Genomic DNA, 19,640 nt, shown 5'->3' with positions numbered 1-19,640 from the left:
AAAGAGAAGCAGATAACTTGAAAGGGTTAGTGTCTTAGGGCCTGATTCTGAAAACACATATGAGAAAGAAGTTATATATGACTAGTTCCATGGAAACCCATGGAATTCAATAAAGATACTGTATGTTTGCAGTAACAGACTCCAAGACACCAGCACTAGAAAATTAAAGCCTTCCTAATCAGACCTTGCATTGAAACCGAATTAAATTCAACAAGCTAATTTATGGTCATTATTTATTATGTTTGCTTTTTGCATTTCACCAAGTTTGGACAATGCAACTGGAGTAATTAAACCAAAGTAACATCAGTCAGCGTCACCTGGTTCTCATGCACTAGCACAAAGCTGCTATCTTTGGCTACAATTACTAAAAACGAGTTTCAGAAAAGAAAAATCTGTTTGTAAAGCTTCACCGTCACCACCACCTTTACAAACAAACAAACAAAACTCAAACTAATTGAACAACCCTTTAATAGGAGTACAGCAAAGACAGGCAACAAATTTTATGCAGGGATGTGAAAATCTGCATACATTTAGGACCCCTTTCATCATAAAGTCACACAATGGTATGTACATGAAGCCAGAACCGTAGCTGGTATTAACCAGTATAGTTCCATTTACAGATCTTGATCATGGTTACAAAGCTTAGCCTGTGTGGCCTGCAAAATCTTTGAAGTACACTGCTCCCCAAAATGTTTCACAGGGGTTCTTGATAAAGAACATTAACAAATAGTAGCAAATCAAGAGAAAACTATGTGAGATACAGGCTAATGAGAAAAGATAAAGGCTTCAGTTGATATGTGAGAGAGGATGGAGATTTAGTGAGATGGGTAGGGGACCAGATTGCCAGGTGGTGTAAATTGGCATCTCTCTCTGTTGAAGTGAATGGAGCGATGCCAGTTTATGCCAACTAAGGATCTGGCCCAAGAAGTCTCTTCCCAATGACAGGAGCACAGAAGCGAAGTCTTTCACACCAAGTGTGGCAAGACTGCGGCAAAACCATTGCTGAGCAAGTGGGCTGAGTGGAGGAGGAAGAAGGGGGAGACAAGTCAGAGAGGTAGACTGGAATAAGCAAATGGATGGCAGTTTTGACCTGGATGCTGAGATAAATGGGGGCCAGTGGAACAGTCTGAGCATGGGGCCATGTTGTCAGAGCTTTGAGTATAAAAGCGGGTAGCAACTCACTGCACATAGGGGGACTTGAGAAGGAAGTTGCCAGAGTGAAGGCAAGAGAAGGTTGAGGCATGGATGAGGATTTCAGCAAAGGTGGAGGCAACAAGTAATGATCCAGTTTCTGTTTATTTTATTTAAAAAAAAAAAAAAAAAAAAAAGTGAAAGGGAATCTCGCATGTGTCCTGACTGCAAATCCCACTCCAGTCTATGGAGAGGCATTGTATAGAAGTGCTCTTGCCAGAACTGATCTATGAATCCCATTTTTAGATGTAAAGTGTGATTTATTATGAATGTTTTGAACCAGTTTGTCATAATACATCATCATGAATGCTAAAGGCTGAAAGCCTTTCATTTACAGTACTGCAAAAAATAAGTAGCTCGCATATTCCGCTATCATATATTACATGTTGTCTCCACATTAAGAAACAAAGCAAATTTCTGTTTTCTTAAACATGTTTTAATGAGAGAAGTTAAATTTCCTGTTTGTATTATGGTAATACCTAGGGGCTCCAGTGTGCTAGATACTGTATAGTCAGTACTAAACAGTCCCAGCTCTGAGCATACAACCTAAATAGAAATGGTGGGGGAAAGGGATAGAACACAAAACAGAGGGAACAGAGTGATGGGGTGTAAATGGCATCTTTAGTGCCACTATTCTTGCGTGGGAAGAGGTGGTGATTATGAGAGTAACTTTGGGTGGGGTTTAGATATTTGGGGAGGAGCTATTGAAGAAAGGAGGAAAGGGCAGGGCTGATGAGCCAGAGGAGGAAGGAGAGGAAGGTGGAAGGCAAGTGGAGTGAGGCTAAGGTGACCAGGTAGTGAGAGGGGCAAGGAGGGGTTGGGGGCAAACAGCCAATCCGTGCAGGGCAGAGAACGTCCTAAGCCAAAACTGGAAGTAAGCTGCTGGCAACAGTCCCAGGGAGGCTGCCTCTGCAGCTTCTCCTGCTGGCTAGAGTCTTTGGCTGGCTCCCCCTTGCAGTGTTTTCCCTTTCCCAAATGGCACACAAATGGGGCTGGGACAGGAGGAAAGGACTAGTGCCTCCAAATAAGGTCTTCCCTGCACCGTTCTGTGCTCTGAGGGTGCGGTGGGGAGGGGCAGCCCTGGCTGGTTAAGTTGAACTAATTCTCTGAAACATTTAGATCATAAAGGCCCAAACCCTGAAAGTCTGGTGGGAAGCAGCATATTTTATTGTAAAACAAATTGCACGTCTTTAGCAATTTACATCAGTTGAGGATTCTGGGCCTAAATTACCAAATGTCCTTTGGGAATTCACTTAGTGGACTGACCTCCACTGAGGAGTGTGGCGGGGAAGGGGTTGTAGCGGAATTATACTTCAGACCTTTTAAAGTATGGAAACTCAGAACTACTCATGTCTTTACATCACAGGACTTTATGATTTGTTAGATGATATTCGTACAGCGCTTTGAACCTGCAGAGCTCTGTTCACCCTGCCGGGTGCACGCACCCGGCCTAATAGCAGCCCCTGCACACCAAGGAAGATGCAAGCTGCTCCTAGTATTACCAACCCTACTCTTCAAATGATCACGTGTCAGACTGCCCCCAAAACAATTCTGGGGTTGACTTAGTCGTGATTTAAAAAAAAAATCAAATTTTTTGGGGTGCCTTTGGTTTCTGAGTTTTTAGCGTGCACTGGGGACACATTTTCAAGCCTCTAAACATGGCTTGCATTTCCCTCCCCCACCCCCCAACAAAAGCCGAAATTCACACAATCACATGATGTCAGGAGCTGGAATTTCATGGGAAAACCACCACACTCAAGCTCATGAGAGTTGGGATTTAAAAAAATGATCACAAGTGTTGGCGGCTATGTTTGCCGCACAGTCCTTCTCTGGAAGTTCCACCAGGGGAAGGACTGCATCAAAGCCCTGCTGGCAAAGAAAGACACCTCAGGGGCTGTGGTGAATCAGAACATCATTGGTGTATCCTGGCCATCCCACCTCTCTGCCAGTGCTAGGTGCTGGGGCACTGTTGACCAGAGGGGCTCCCATGGCTAAGACAAAGTTGTGAACCACTTATACCACCACAACCTCCTTGTGGGGAACCTTGCTAGTTTATACCAAAGGCCTGAATCAAGCCTTGGAAGTGCTATAAGATAAGCCTCTTCACATTCCAGAAACAGGAAAACTTAAACAGGTTATAATGGAAAATAAGAGGGAATACATGGTTCCTATTATGTAGCTGTATTCACACTGAAAGAATGAAAGATGAATGGAAATTAAATGAAAGAAGATGAAAGGCAAGTCAAAGGAAATTCTGTAAGTTCAAAAAAATTAAAAAAAAAAACCAAAACACCACACCACACTTTTTTGTAATACCTGTGCACTATACAGATATCCTTATCCTGTCTGGACCCACTAGAGGAAAGACATGGAAAGAGAGCCTTCTCTTCATACAGTCGACCAGATCTCTTGGGACTATTCAATCAAAGAAAATAAAAACACCCTTTGTGCTGAGGGCAATAAGAAATATTAGTTTCGTCACCACATTGAGTATGACCAAGAAGTGCCCCGTCATGAAGGGCCCATAGCTAGAGCTCAGGCAAAAATTCAATTTTTGTGTTTTGACCACGTCTGTTTTTTGCCCAGCTTCTTTTGTATCTCTCACTCAGCTGCTTTTGGCATACACACTACCACAAAAGTATATGATGCCAGTTGGATAGAGAAGAGGATTGGGGGAAGGAGAGCAAATTTAGGATCAACAAGGTTTATTTTCGGCACAGTTGTTCTAATGATTAATGGAGATTGGCTTGTGCTGGCACATACTTGGTTGATCTCAAATTCCCTTTCCAAAGAGTGTATTGTAGTTGATAACCGCTGTGTTAGCTTCAATGTTAAGACTCAATGGCTGTGTTTTGTTTTGTGTTTTTAATTGATGCAGGAGTTATAATTAAGAGAAAAAGTGGAGAGATCCCATGCCCGTTGGCAGTGGAAGCTTTTGCTGCTCATCTCAGCTATATCTGCAAATATGACGACAAATACAGCAAGTAAGTGGGTGGATGGGCAAAGCCTCTGTTGCTGAAACATTTGAACCTTGAATTTTGAGGCGAGACTAGGGGCATGATCCTGCCTTCATTAAATTCAATTCAAAACGGTTACGGACTTCTAAGCGAGTGGAATCAGGCTCTGTGTCTTCACATATTATCTAGAGAATTTGTGTAGGAGTTCTGATTAAACTCAGAATATCTTTTCCTCTCCCCTTCATATCTTGCATAATTCAGCAGAGATGGACCAGATCCAGCACAACACTGTGATACTCCTGTCTGTCCATACGTCAGCCAAAACACCATGAGAATTGCATTCTTGGGGTATTTAAATGGCATATCTAAAGAGCAGTTTGAGAGAGAAAAGCCAAGCTGATGGTGGTGTTTGGATCCAGATTAGGTTTAGGCTGAAGTTTCAGTTCAGGGCCAGACTAATGGGCTAGCTGGAGGTCCAGTGGGATTAAAAGTCTCTCAGGCTGACCTTCTAACATGTTCCCTCAATCTCAAATGGCAGACATCTCATGTGATCCACTGTCCTTGTGAGAATCCTTTTATCTTGGAGCCGTGTCCAGAAAATAAGCCCCTTCCCATTTTGATCCAAAACCATATCTTTGGGGTGAGCTACAGAGATTTGAATCTAAACCGCTTGAAATTCAGATGTGGTTTGGATCTGAGGCACCAGTGTGGGGCCCCTCTCAAAGTGTAAAGGGGGATGGGGACAATTATGGCAATTGAGAGAAACAAAACAGCGAGGAGATACAGATGAAGATTTCTTTTTTTAAAAGGATAAAAATCAAGGAAAGGATTAAAAAAATTTTTAAATTGTGATCTGAACAAGAAATGAGAAGGTCAATCTTTTTCAAGTTCTCCATCCTTACTGAGAGCTCCTGGACATAAAGGCACAGATCCAAAGGGATTTAGGTATTGCTGTGCCGAGTGGCAGGGTGCCTAACCTCTAGGTGCCTGGGGGGGAAAAACAACCCACACAGGAACAACACTGCAATCCACAAGACTGAGTTAGATGCCTAGGCTCCCTATACCATGACTGGGAAGGGATAGATCTTTAAATGGCAGAATACAAAGCCAGCACAGTTGGCGGGGAGCCAGTGGGAGATGCAGACAAGAGGGGCTGTGCTAAGACCCCACCCCTCTTAGGTACTTAAATTTGGGCTGCAGGGACATGACTAGCTCTGCTAGCAATCTAGGAACCTGGGGGAAGATAGGCATTTGACCACCTAAGTGGTGTGTAGGGCCCACAACAAAAGAGTCTGGGGGAGGAAACTCCCCTGTAATCTTTAGCCTAGGGGCTGGGATACTCATTCAGGATGTGACACACCCCTTCCTCCCCCCCCCAATTCAAGTCCCCCCTTCTCCTGAGGGGCAGCAGGGATCTGAATGGGGATCGGCCCTCTCTCAGGTGAGTGCCCTAGCCATTAGGCTAGAGAATCAGTCTAACTCTAGATTAATATTTAACTACACAATTCTTTAATTAAAGTGCGACCGTTTCAATAGAAGAGAGGGAGGAAGCCCCACAGCAGGATATGCCAGCACCTAGTAGAGAAGGCACTCATCTGATCCCTGTTCAAATCCCTTCTTCCCCTTAGGAGGGGGGAGGGTGGCCTGAACTAGCGGGTCTCCCACATCCTGGGTGAGTATCCTATCCACTAGGCTAAAGTGGATAAGGGAGGTTCTCCTTCTCTCCCCCATGTGTTTTGTATGAACTTACCTGGAGGACCAGATCCAGTAGGCAAGCTCACAGGCTACCTACTGGATTGCCCCCCTCTCCCCCCCCCCAGGCAGCCAAGCGCCTGTCTTTTCCAGCTTGTGGATCGCTGTGGGGTTTATGTGGGCAATAGGGCATCCGGGTGCCTATCATGAGGCACTAGTGCATATGCTCAGGCAGGAGATAGGTGCCTCGAGTGAGGCTGGAATGCACATGCCTGGAAAGGGGGGAGAGCTTTAGACACCAAGTGAGTTTAGGCACTTGCAGGGTTAGGTGATAGCCAGGCAGGAGGCTTGTGGATTACAGTGCTGTCTAAAAACAGGACTTAGACCTAAGGACCCTGATGCACCACCTCCCAGATTCTGACCTACTGTTGACAGTGGCATCAGGCAGCTCTCTGCCTGAAACGAAGGCAGAACTGTAGTGATTAACAGTGTGTCTTACATCCCCAAGCTAATTAAAATGCCTATAATTTAGCCCTTATGCTACTGATTCTTCATAGCAACCAATCCACAACTAGAACGTTCAAATCAAGTCTGATTCAGAGTTTTCCATGCCACCTAAAAACCAAAAATCAAAGACCTGTTGCAGTGTACCTCGTACGTTCGGTTCACAAAGCAAGTGCACTCCACCAGCATCAGTTTGGAATAAGCCTGTGACAGAGAAGACTTGTGCTTTGAGGGTGGGATCCACTAGGATAGGTTTCTGTAGTTTACAAGGCTCATGTTACTGTGTGGTATAATTGAGTAAACACAATACAAATGGAGTATGAAAGATAGTCTAGCCTTTCCTGTCCGTCCCCCCCGATATTTATTTATGATGCAGCATTTTTCAGTTCTAGCACCTTTTCCCCTTTCTTTCCTTTCAAATGAGCACCAGAGAATGCTGACAGACACCTAGGAGTCAGGTGGGTTGCAACTTGCCTTAATAATAATTAGGCAGAAGGGATGGGATAATTACCCTGATTTAGTCCTTGAGGCCAGGTGAGATTTGTTAAAGAAAGAGTCAGGGGAAAAAAAACCAAAACCCAACTCCTGTTTGAGAATGGGCAATTTAAGCACTGGAAGTGCCGAGCAGCCTGGACTCAAATGCTGGGCAGCTAAGCTTTATGTGCTGGGGCTAGACCTGGGGGTCTGCAGGCCAAAAACCCTGGCTAGGCAAACCTGAATTGTGACTTTGGGGTTTTATGCACATCATTTCCCAGCTTGGGGAAGGAGGAACAAACTTTAGTTGAACCCTAGAGAGAGAAGCTCCTGTGATTCTTATGAAAGCCAGATTCACTGCTCAATGAGTCCTCTCCCAGAGAGAGATTGAGAGAAGTTAAATAGTCAGGTTCTTGATAATAGTCTTAGGGATCAGAGAATCAGCAGTGGCATGGAGTTGCTGATTTGTGCTTTTTTTTTTTTTAAAAAAAAAAAAAGTCGGACCCAAATTTCACATCTTTACATCCTGCCATTATAATGAGCCAAACCAAAACCCCCAGAGCAGAATATCCCCTGAGCTAGGGATTAAAAAAATCTGAATTTTGAAACTTTGAATTTTGAAGCTGTTTTGGAAACTGTCACCAGAACGCTTCTCTTAGAGCATTACCCACTTTTTCTGGGAGTTAGTGCAGCAGGTGAATTTTGTGAGTGCTATTCACCCCACTGCTCACAGGTTTTGAGGTGCTCAACTCCCATTCATTTCAGTAGGAGTTTGGCACCTAATTGCATTTGAGGATCCAGACCCACCCTCCTCATGGATAGAGGACTGTAAGAGTAAGAGCTCCCTGCTGAGCAGGATTTGGGGAACTTGCGTGGGAGTGAGAGGCAAATATAATACACTGCCAGATTGGGTACTCGTGCAATAGTGGGAGCAGTTTGGGGCATCTCCTTGCCAGACAGGCATTGAGCAACTGGAGGAAGTTTAGAGAAGAGAAAGACAAATTATCGTTGGGCCAGACGCATGAACTGGTCATTAATATGTATTGGCAAGGTGATGAATAATGCGGTAGGGGTCATAGGTCTACAAGTATCTGAAGAATGTGAACATCACAGAGTATAATTATTTGGGGTGGTACAAAGGGATGAACTAGGATTGATGGTATGAAATTAACAGAGGGAAAATTTTAGGCTAAATCTCAGGAAAAACTTCCTGACAGTGAGATATAGTTGGCTGTAGCATAAGTTGACAAGGGAAGTGTTGAACGCTCCATCACCCAGCATACTGAAAAAAACAGATGCAGAAAGAAGGTACTGAAGTGACCAATTCTGCACTGGCAGGGAGCTGGACTAGGTGACCAAACAAGGCTTTTCCATCTTCCATTTCTATGAGTCTGTGAATGTGCATTTTTGCCCAGATGATGTGGTCTATTGGCAACACTGGCTAGATTTTCTGTCTGAGGGCAGTAAAATGCAAGACACACACAACTGGACATTGCAACAAAGAGAAGTAGAGACCAACTTATAAATTAACTACAACAAATAGTTAGCAAACATATTGCACGTGTGCCTTAAGACAATAACAATGAACAGCTGGCGTATCATCCCGGTGAGAGTCCTAGGCCTGGTTCCTGTTCAGGATTGCAGAAGGTCTGGGGTCACTTTTCTTGCGTCCCACTTTTCTTGCAGACACAAATATTTGAATGTTGATTATCTTTTCCCTTTCTCCCCATTCCATAGGTATTTCATTTCTCATAAACCGAACAAAACCTGGCAACAAGTGTTTTGGTTTACCATCAGCATTGCCATAAATAATGCCTACATCCTCTACAAAATGTCAGATGCCTATCACGTGAAAAGGTACAGCCGGGCACAGTTCGGTGAGAGACTTATAAAGGAGCTGCTGGGCTTGGAGGACACCTCCCCATCTTCTCATTGATGCATTGTCCCTTGTGGCTTAGGTATGGGGTGGAGGGGGAGCAGAAGAGGAGACCACAGCTCTGATCTGTCAAAGCAGGGAACTCATGACACCACCAATGCTGCTCTCTATATGAAAATGTCGTGATGCCATTAGAGGGGTGGAGACTTTGTGAAAAGTAGCAGCTGGCGGTCGAGTGTCCAACAGAGAGCGCCACAGGCAAAGTCAACACACCACTGCATATGAGAATTGCTCTGCGGGTACCTGCCCATCCAAAAAGATTTACATTAGTAGCCATTTCTCTGTCATGTCTGTTGAACAGGGTCATTGCATAAGGCCTCCTGTAGGGCTCACCAAGAACTTGCCCCAAAGGGATTTAGTTCTGTGGTCCTACGTGGGCATTACAAAAATTATACCTTGTCTAGAGTTCTTTAACTGTGGGGCAAGTGATGTTGGTCTGTACAGTGGGCCATGGAAGACAACACCTGGCACCAATGATTGTAAGGAATCATTACAATCATCATGACATGGTTAAAGAGAAACAACTCTGGTTTATATATTCTTTGCAAGCATATTGACAGATTGAACTGTAGCAGGTAAAGACAACCAAGACATTGAGTACTGGTTACACTTTTTTTTTTTTTTTTTTTCCTTTTTAAGTGTAAGGCAATCAGAGTGCAGTATAGGAATAAAATGTTTAGGGGAAAATTAAACACAGGAGAATTTTTTTTTTTAAATTGTGCATCAATTCAATTTTCCCCATGATTTTTAAAACTTCACTCAGACAAAGTCTAACAAATCAATGAGATAATATGCCTGCCACCATAGCTTCCATATTGCTAGTGTACAGGGTGAGAAAATCTCAGAGTATAACAACTAAAACAACTATATTTTCCTTGATTTCAGTTGTAGCTTCAGGTTCTGCTAAGTGTTGCCGAAGATCTACCTTAATGGACTGTTTTACTTACATTTCTATGGATGTTTTTCAGTTTTCTTCCTTTTTTAAAAAAAATTTCAAGGCTGATATTTTTCACCTTAGATCTTCATTTCCTATTGACACACATTTGACAAGAAAAAATAGTTCACGGATAGCAGCGTGTTTTGCGTTTTCACTGTTGGGTGTTCTGTAGGACTCCTGCTTAGAATTTGAGATTAGTCACAGTAGCTGTACTTTTGCAAATTGTATATTTAGACAAATAGTGTGTCATTGTGAAAAACCCCAAAAACCCCACAGGTGCAACCAGACATTGACATCACTGAAGAGGAACAAAACCCAAATGCTTTCCTTGTTCTGAGTAGCTCACTGGAGGGCTAGAACCATTAAGAGTTAGTGCAGCCTTCAGCCAGTGGTAAGTATTGATGAGACTCCTTGGCTGAATGTTTTCAGCACAATGGAGGGTTCACCACCACCCGGATACATCAATGGGGAAAGCAAAGGAGAAAGCAGGGGGCAAAAAACCAGCACTGGAGTAAAATACTGCTCCTCCATCACATTGTTGATTAATTGTTTAACCCACAACCCAATGAACTAGAAGACTTTCTGCAGTTAAAACTTTAGTATGGTAGAGCTTACAGAAACACACTAATTTACACAAATATTATGCAACTTCTCTTTGCAGATGATTTGGCTCAACTCCGAATGAAAGCAATAGGAAAGCTCTCTGACTTTGATGGGAGTTTTATGTGTTAGTCACTGCTTATTTTTAAAGGGGCACATGTAGTTGTAGTCCCAAAATTTTGGATTTTGTTTAAAAAAAAGTTTCACACAAATTTTACTTGACCAGAGAATGGTTTTCATTAATCAAGAAGGATTTGTTTTTAATGTTTTTCAGTGTTTGTGTCCTAGAATATAACTGAACTCTCCTAGTATAGAAGATGCTTTAAGTGAAACTGGCCATAAAGGGAAGGTGGGATTGAGCAGTCTAATTTCACTGTCCATGGTGCATAAATGGGGAAAGATAAATAGTAATTGGAAAACACTCACTCAATACCCACTGGCATTCTGAGAGATGTAGAGGACTTTTGAAAATATGAGTTATCTTGCTTGTGCCCCATAATTGCCAGCAGGGTTATAAGAAGCAATAAATGGTTAGTAAGTCTCTAGAAGACTTCTGTGTAGGAGAAAAAGCTGCATATGGAAAGTCACCCGCATGCAAAAGTTCCTGACAGACCATTCCTCTCCATTATTGGGCCTAGAGCCACCCTAAACCTTCTATTTTATTACACAGACAATGGAGTAAGTAAGGAGCAACTGGACACACAGGGATAACAAGGAGAGAGAGAGAGAGAGAAAAGTTAATACAAACAAAAAGAAGGGATATAAAACCACATGCTCAGGCTTTACACCAATCTCTAATTAAGGATTAGGAGGAGAGTTTAATGGAGGTTAGATTATCCCATGTTTGCCTGTGGGGATTTTACACCTTCTTTTGAGTCAGCTGATCGTGTCCACTGCCGACACAAGCTACTGGACTAGATGACCCTTGGGTCTGATCCAGTCTGGAACTACCTAAGTATTTTAAATTTCTAACAGTGGCAAGAGTTACATGGTATGGTAGGCCAGGCCAAGTGGATGCCACTTTATTCCCAACCCCTTGTCTGTCAGCACAAACCTACATTTATATTGGTTTTGCATGTGCCCATTCAAAGCGCAGAGGTTTTAGCAGCATTTCATCACATAGCAGCAAGAACATCCTTGTGTCACAGCATGACTTTGCTTTCAAGTGTTATCACTTCAGCGCACCATCACGTTGTCCTGGGATGTAGGCCCCCAAAGAGATTTCAAGACCTGCTTTGTTTGCAGCTCAGCCCCATAAAAAAGAAGATAATCTGTTTACCACATACTATGCCGCAGGTGGCAGAAATAGATTGCTAATAAACACCACCTATCTCTACGGCCAAAATATTCAAATAGGATGCCTAAAATTCAGCTCTAAAATCCATTTTCAGAGGTGCTCAGAACCCCCCATTCTCAACCTCTGAAAATCAAGCCACTTATTGTGATGCCTGACTTTAACCACCCACATTTGAAAAGACTGGCCTAAATTATCAAGGAAAGAGGAGTCGACCTGTTCATTGTGCCCTGTAACTTCAAAACGTGGCCAAAATTTATGCTGAAGAGTTGGTACTAGTTACGTAGCTAGAATGAGCAGGGAAAAAGCATTGTGATGAGATCTGATTGGAACTTTCATAAACAGGCAGCTTCCCCGTGGCGCCGTTCTGAGCACAGCAACCATCATTCCTTTGGCTGCAGTGCAAGAACGTTTCTGAGAAAGGATGGGCCTAATCCTCCAATAAGCTGAGTATCTCCCATGAGGAAAGCTGAGCTCCCCAATGCTCACTGACATCATAAGGGCTTTCCGCACGTTCCAGGAGGTGCTCCGCACTTTACAGGTCTAAGTCCCATACCAGCTACGTACGTTACACCTATTCTTTTGGCAGGTGGGCCTAACATAGGGCTGATCCAAAACCATTTTGAAGTCAGTGGGAGTCTTTCCATTGACTTCAGTGGGCTTTGGATCAAGCCCATCTAGTACATAAATTGATTTTTTTTTTTTTGAAAGTGCAGTAGAGCCAAAGCTTTAGAAAACAGTTCCCCACAGATGTGTTCTGCGCACTATACAGATTGAGCTAAAATGTTACCAGCTCCTCGTTTTGCCTTAGGGATTGGCTCCTGAGTAGTTCTCCCTTAAATTGGTGTTGACAGGGGATTACACAGTGGCTGACTATTACAGGGAAGGTGGTTTTTTTTTTCCTCTGCAAAGGAGAAAACCTGATACAGAAACAAAGTATTGCTTTGCACTTCGTTTAAGACCCTCTCCCACCACCGTGAACTGGTTTCCTTAAGATGCCTAGACAGTCAATAAATGAATACGCCAACTCCTCTCCCCCCCACACCCCGCACCCTTTATAAAATGACTGAACTCGGGGTTTCACAGGCTACAAGCAAAATTCACCAAAGCAAAACTTAGCCTATGCCAATAAAATGACTGTGATCCACTGTTTCTTTCCCATTATATTTATCTGGAAGAAGGAAGGGTGGGGTATAGTGAGTGCTTTTGTTGTTGTTAAAAAGCATCTCACTTTCTCTTTAAATATTACAAACCATGCAAAAACCTTTTCTTAGTTAAAACAATTTAGTGTCGACAGCAGCTCAGATCTCATCACCTTTAGACATTCCCTTGCTGCGTATTAGATTTTGTGATTTTTCCCCACCCGACTACAAAAATAAATGGGTCTTCCCTAGTTTCAGAAGTCAATAAAAATGAAGGGCTAAGTGTCAGAGTATTGCAAGAACACTGTTGAAAAGGACCTTAAATGAGCATGGGATGCCAATGACATTGTGTAAACATAGTTCATATGATGGCTTGTACCATGATATTGGGTATGATTTAGTATCCTCAAGGCATTCTGGGTAAAGATCTTGAAGCTCATCATTAACTAAAAATGGGGGGAAATGCCAACTACCTGTGATCAGCTTCTCTCTACCTCTCAGCAAGGGGACATTGAAAGTGGAGCAGCTGAGGGGAGGGAAAGTGGTCCCTCTTCTGCTGAATTTGTTTTCATTCAGCGTGTAATTCCTAGCACTGGAAATTCTTTATTCACCACAGTATGCAAACTGCTTCAAAGCACTAAGAATGTCAGACAGTGTGATATGCAGTCCACATTCTATGCACAGCACCTCTTCAAGGCGTTTTCATGTCCTGTCAAGACAAGTATTTGAAAAAGGTTCATTACGGTGTGCAACATTTATATAACATGCACTGAAACTAAAAGCCAATGTCAAATAGTGTTTGCTCCATTGTGGAAGACTATTGTAAGGGCTCACTAGAACTCTGACCCTGTTGCTTTTTATTTCAGCCCATTTGTGCACTTGAAAAGAAAGCGAATGATTTAAAGAGACATCTCTCCTGGTTTCTCTTTTTGCTCAATAGTTCTGGCTACATTCTGTCTAAGCATCTCTTCTAATCCCTGTTCCAATTTTTCTTTCATTAACAAATATTTTAAGAACCCAGATTTCTCAGTGTCACTAAATAATTGATTCAGCGATATCATTTTAGTTTCTTATACATGTCACAAAGGAAAACAGACATCTCTCTCTGTTTTCAGTTACACAGAGGGCACTGACTCAAAACCAGCATTTTCAATCTTCATCTCTAGCAACCCTTACTTTGCTCCTTTTATTCTTCTAACAGCTACCTAATGGCTGCTTTCTTGAGTTGACTGGTAATGAGGCCTGTTAGCTCAATTCTATGCTTCCTTTAGATATATACGGTCACCTCAGGAGTGGATTTTAGTGGTGGTTTGGGGAATACACTGCACTGTAATAACATTTTGCACTGCCTTCCATTCGAGGACCTTAAAGTGCTTTATAATATGAACATCAATTAATTGGCCCTCACTATACCCCTGTGAAGAGGACAGGAAGTTTCAACACCTCCTCCTTCCCCCATTTACAAATGGGGAAACAGACACAGAGAGGGTAAGTGATTTATCCAAGGTCACCCCAGGAAGTCTGTGGTAGGGCTGGGAAGTGGACTTGATTCTCCCAGTCCTTAGGACTGTATGTGATTTTTAGGGCTTTATAATTTTTGTTCATAGGCCCAGAGGTCAAAATAGATGCATTTTTCTAAACTAGAAAAACATATGACAAACTTAACAAGAGCGGCCTTCCCCTCCGGAGTAGGGACCACATGACTCAGTCACCTTACTCATTTCATTTCTCACAATGCATTGTGAACCTGAGCCTAAGACCCACTGCAGTCAATGGAAAGAGTCCCATTGAATTAAGTGAGATTTAGAAGAGACCTACTGACTTGACTGGGGGAGCCCAGAGCAGGGAGACAAAGGGTCTGAGGCACAGCTGTAATCAAGTGAACAATGTAAAATGTAGTGAAATCCAGCCAATCATAGAAACATTTACAAACAATTATCTCTAGTGAAAAATAAAAAGTTCAGGTTAAATAAATCTTAAAACTTCCATCCATCTCTGCTATGGAATTCTCCATGGAGCCGAAAGCTCATCTAAGTCTGGTTTGAGCTCCAAAGAGAAAGCCAACAACATCTACAGAGCAAAGCAGCTTTGTTGCAGCTTAAGATATGTATATATTTGGCCTGCCTTTGAACAGGGATCTTTGCAAATATCATTCCATCATCTGCTCAATTGTAATCCTATTTACAGTCCTTCTTACTACCTTTCTCCGTGTCAAGGTTATGATGTAAGGCTATACTCAACCACCTCTGTTTTTTGTTCACAGGCTCATTAAAAACTAAACTAGAGAGGGAAAAGCCCTGTTAGATCATCTAGTCCTTGGGGAACGGTGCAGAATTGGTGGGCTTTAGCTGATCTAATTTTAAATGTTCCGTTCAGTAGGGTTTCCTCCACTTTGCTTGGGAAAATGGTCTATATGCTAATAGAGCTCCATTAGGAAACTTTTCCTGATAGTCTATCTTCATTTTCCTTTTCTTAATTTCAGCTGTTATATGCCCTTGGGTCACATTAAATCATCCTACTACTTCTTGCTATATACCTTTCTAAGCAGAAGCTCATTCTGGAAGGTGAGAGGCAGAGTTGCCAGTCCATGTTTTTATTATATTACTTTGCCAAAAAAAATTTTTTTAAATCTCAAAGTAAAACAGGATATCATTTACAAAGGCTGTACTTAACACAATCACTGTGAAGGTATTGCCGGCCTAGCCCCAGCAGTGTTGCCCAAGACCAAGATATCAGAGGTACCACATCCACCAATGCACTTTTTGTGGCAGCAATGTTTCCCATACACATGGATTGCTGCCAGACAGGATGTTGGCATGTTTTGTTGTCCACCCCATGCTGTCCTGAGCAGCTCCACTGAAACTATCATAACAAGATCTGAACGGTAATGTATCAATATCACTCTTCTGGAGTAACAACTGCTTGTATTAGATGCCAAGGTGGTTCATACAATGTGTAGTGTAAAAATGTCACAATGTAAACACACCACTCTGCAAAAGTACTCATTTAGTGTTACTGCGAATATGGCCCTTTGTTAATAATTAATTTGTTAATAATAATTATGGGTGGACAACCTAGTTCTAGAGAGAAGAAATCTAAGCCCTGGACCTTGGTGGTCTAGATGGGCACATGGTAACTGGTGGAGTAAACAAGGAATGGAGAGATCAGTGTTGGAATTCCAGTCTCCCTGGATTACCAAGGGCTTGGTGGAAGGATGCCTTGTGGCACTCAAACCATGTCATGTCCTGGCCACGCCAGGGACTCTAGGAGGAGTCACACTGAGCTCTATAAGGACAGAGGGACAGGCTAGCCCACTGTGAGGCTATGGGCAGATTAAGAATGGAAAGTATTCCAAGACCCCATAACTATCTAACTCTTGATTGAGGAAAGGGGGCTCGGAGAGAGGAGATTCAACATTTCTGCTGCATCTATCCAGATGTGAGAGTGTTCACAGACCCTTCCTGGACAAACTATCAGTTTTAAACAGAGCATTCTGTCCCATTTTCACTGATCCCAAAGGGCAAAGAGCAAAAAGCCTAGAGACAGTAAAGTTAGAGCCCAGTCACACTAGGTTCATCTATCCCAAATCCCAACCCATTTGCTATCCAAGTAACTTTGTGGTATTGTCCTCCAATTAATCTCTGTCAAAGTATGTGCAAAAAGTGACTAATGAAGAGCTCAGACTTCACCACAACACTGAGGGAAGTTGCTTATTTGATGGTAAACAAGTTGCAGGTGATTGATTATTCAGTTGGAATTAATTTTACAACTAGGTTTATTTATTCTGGGGTCATATTCTCCAATTTACCAGCTAGGGGAATACACAGTAAAAATACATTAGTCAAGTGGGAAGAAATGTTGGCTATTAAAGAAAAAAAGGCATCCTAAACATGTTAGATCTAACTCACCTCCTGGTGTAGGGCTACTGATGTCAATGATGGCGTTACACCTGGGATGAATCTGGCGCCGTGTATGACGTGTATCAATAGAATCCAGAAATAATGATCAGGAAAGTAATACAAACAGCACATTTCTGCATTTGGAAGAGATCAGATGAAAGGATTAGAGGCTGGGAGGCAGAGAGATCCCAGCTGTTCAACTCGAATACCTGCCCTTCTGTTTTGTGCTGTGGCCTTTCCCTTCCCCCCCATCCCACTCATTATCACTCGCATATTTAAATAAAAAAGCCAAGGTTTCATATCTTTGATGCAGCCTGGCATTCAGCTGCTCTAGCTACAGAGAAGCAATCAGTGGTGTCACTCCATGCCTCTGCTTGGACTATAAAGCCACAGTCCTTATAGATCTCAGACCTACAACACAGAGTCTCAGGATAGTTTGAAGATGACAGATAAGAATAACAACATTGTATTAATGGAAACAACAGAGATTCTTCAAGGGAGTCCCACCAGCTGTAATTCTTTATTGGTATGTTTTATTTTTATCCTGTGCAACTTACATTCCATCAGATGAAGTGACTGTACAAAACACAAGGATAGTAAGTGCAACTGATACACCACTGTTGTCAGGCTGTGCTCACAACACACAAATGGTTGCAGTTTAGTTGCAAACTTCCATTTTCTTCCCAAAACTAGAGTTCTGTTGAAACTGTAGAGACCGTTGGCTAAATGTCCAGCGTGGTTTGTTCTCTTTGGTTTTAAACTTCTCAGAGCAAATTTATAATAGACACATCTTTCAGAAAATCCATGTGCGTGGCCCTTATGCATGGTGAGGTCCACAGCTGCATTTCTCAGTGCGGTGAGAAACTATTTTTGTGACAATGGTTTTTGTTTTACACAAAGGCACGCTTGCAATAAATTTTTATGAATTTTGTACACCATGAGCTAAATTCTCAGTTTCAAATGTGCAGTGTGGCAACAACAACAACAACAAAATGGATTTATAGTATCACTCTGAAATCTTGTCATGTGATTTTATTTCTTCAACAGTTTCTTTACAATCAATAACTTTGAAATACAGTCAAAATATTACTGGCTGCTTCTTTGTGCCTCATTCTTTATTGGGGTTGGGGGGTGGGAACAGTTGGTAGCATTTGCTGTCTTCTGTTTGAAAGGAGATCAACAGAATCCAACCGTACTCCGTGCTCTCACTTTAAAATGAATATGAGCCAAAGCCTGACTCTTTACTCAGTCTTTGCTCAGGCAAATCTCACTGAACTCAGTGGGATCTTTACCTGAGAAATAGCTGAGTAACAAACTGTGGGTCTACCTAGTGAGGCTGCACACACATCACACTTATCCTCTTTGGGAAGGGGACTTGCCTGTCCCCCATGGCATCATTTTCCAGCTGTCTCAGGGACTTTCCCTGACATCCTAGTACCTGAGAAAGAAATGGTTGAACAGAGGAATCACATTGTCTCCTCACTAGCCCCACAAATATTTTCACTGGAAGGTGCCAGTTCATCCGTATTACCTTTGAACCTTCCTCACACTGTTACGTCAACTTGCTTTTAAGAGGAGCACCAAGGGCAACCACTGACCGCATGAGCCCTGTGTCAGCATGGCTTCAAGGTAGTAGGAAGCTGGGAGTAAGGAAGCACCAGGGGCACAGAGCTTCCATGCAGATGGCCCCACTATCCCACAGCCTGGGAGCCACAGGACGCATGGGCCAACTCCACACACTGTCCCACAAAGAGAGTGGAAAACTTGCTTCTCTCCCACTGCAGGAGAAAACTCAAGAATAAAAATCCATGGAGGAGGTGATTAGGCTGTGGACAAGGGTCAAATTATAATCTCCTATGTCTATATGGAATTCTAATCCAGGAAGGAAGATTTTTTTTGGTCCCCATACTCCTGATCACTTCAGTAATGTACTGAAGGCTTGTCCCATACAATGTACAGTAACAGGTTAGGATTCATCCCTCAAAGCTTATGTAATGTCACTACCGCAACACCCTTGATGGGCTGCTGTGAAGGTTCAGGTCTCTCTGTGATGTCATTAGTTTAGCAGTCAAGCTGGTCAGAATCCTGCACTTCCCCTGTGGGAAAATTCAACAAAAATTTTAGTTTTCATCAAAGTTCTACAGCAATTTGACTTTTCGGGGGCGGAAGGGGAGGCTGACAAAACTGAAAACTGAACATTTAAATTAGGAAATGGCATCATGGTGCCTCATGCCTCCGTTCTTCTCTACAGGAGAGGCTCTCTGTCTAGACTATTTTTCCCACAATGCAGGATATTTTCTCTTCTTGCTGAGCCATCACGGTGAATTATGAGAGTTCCTGGCAAAGACACTTCAGGGGGGATATAGTCCAGCAGGGGAACATGACCCATAGAGGACAATGATGGCACGAGTCATCTAAACTACAGCTCCCATGAGGCATCAGGGCAGCAATTCTGAATAAAAAATGTTTGGATTTTAGGTGTTTCAACAGAGAAAACAGCCCAAGTTTTCTACAGAAAGTAGACATTTTTCATGAAAATGCGTGTTTAATCAGAAGCTCTTTTTCTATCAAAAAACGAGCTTTTCAGAAAATTTTCTACCAGCCCTACACACCACCTTTACATGCTGAGGTAAAACCAAAGTCACAGACTTCAGCTCAGCAGCCCTGAATTGTTTGGCTGATATCAAAGCATAGACCTCTGACACCTCCCCAGCTCAACACTGCCTGGTCACAGGATTCATGTCAACGTACGGGTCACTAGATTAACACTTCTAACTTGCTGTTATGATGGCAAGGGACAAGTTTTTGAGGTCCAAAAGAGAAAGTGTGGGTCTAGTCATTCAACCAACCACCAGAAATGGGTCCTTGTTTCTCCTTTAACACCTAGTGTCTTCTGTCTGCACTGCACACAGTGAATGACTGAGACAAAACTCATGAATAACTGATTTTCATAGAATCATAGAATCTTAGAGTTGGAAGGGACCTCAGGAGGTCATCTAGTCCAACCCCCTGCT

The 19,640-nt window shown here is 42.7% G+C and overlaps 1 protein-coding gene across 6 annotated transcripts in view; it reads left to right on the top strand.

Moving 5' to 3' along the window:
* Positions 1–17,715, top strand: part of PGBD5 (piggyBac transposable element derived 5) — an 82,558-nt gene extending 64,843 nt beyond the window's left edge. The window contains exons 6-9 of one of the 6 annotated variants that reach the window (XR_010917580.1): positions 4,070–4,175; positions 8,556–8,675; positions 9,968–10,082; positions 10,353–10,508. Coding sequence is in view for 5 of the 6 variants with exons in the window: in XM_067535801.1 (XP_067391902.1) it covers positions 4,070–4,175; positions 8,556–8,695; positions 10,353–10,423 (317 nt within the window). In the remaining variant the exon portion in view is untranslated. Of the gene's footprint in view, positions 1–4,069; positions 4,176–8,555; positions 8,696–9,639; positions 10,509–10,961 lie in introns of those variants that run through there. The other 5 variants (XM_067535804.1, XM_067535802.1, XM_067535805.1 and 2 more) reach the window with 5 other exon arrangements.
* Positions 17,716–19,640: the final 1,925 nt, after the last annotated feature.

The sequence above is a fragment of the Emydura macquarii genome, unplaced genomic scaffold, assembly GCF_026122565.2.
Source record: "Emydura macquarii macquarii isolate MOO-44397 ecotype Brisbane River unplaced genomic scaffold, CSIRO-AGI_Emac_v2 contig_3517, whole genome shotgun sequence".
In the NCBI taxonomy this organism is placed as follows: Eukaryota; Metazoa; Chordata; order Testudines; family Chelidae; genus Emydura; species Emydura macquarii.
This window is presented reverse-complemented; position numbering and strand designations above follow the sequence as displayed.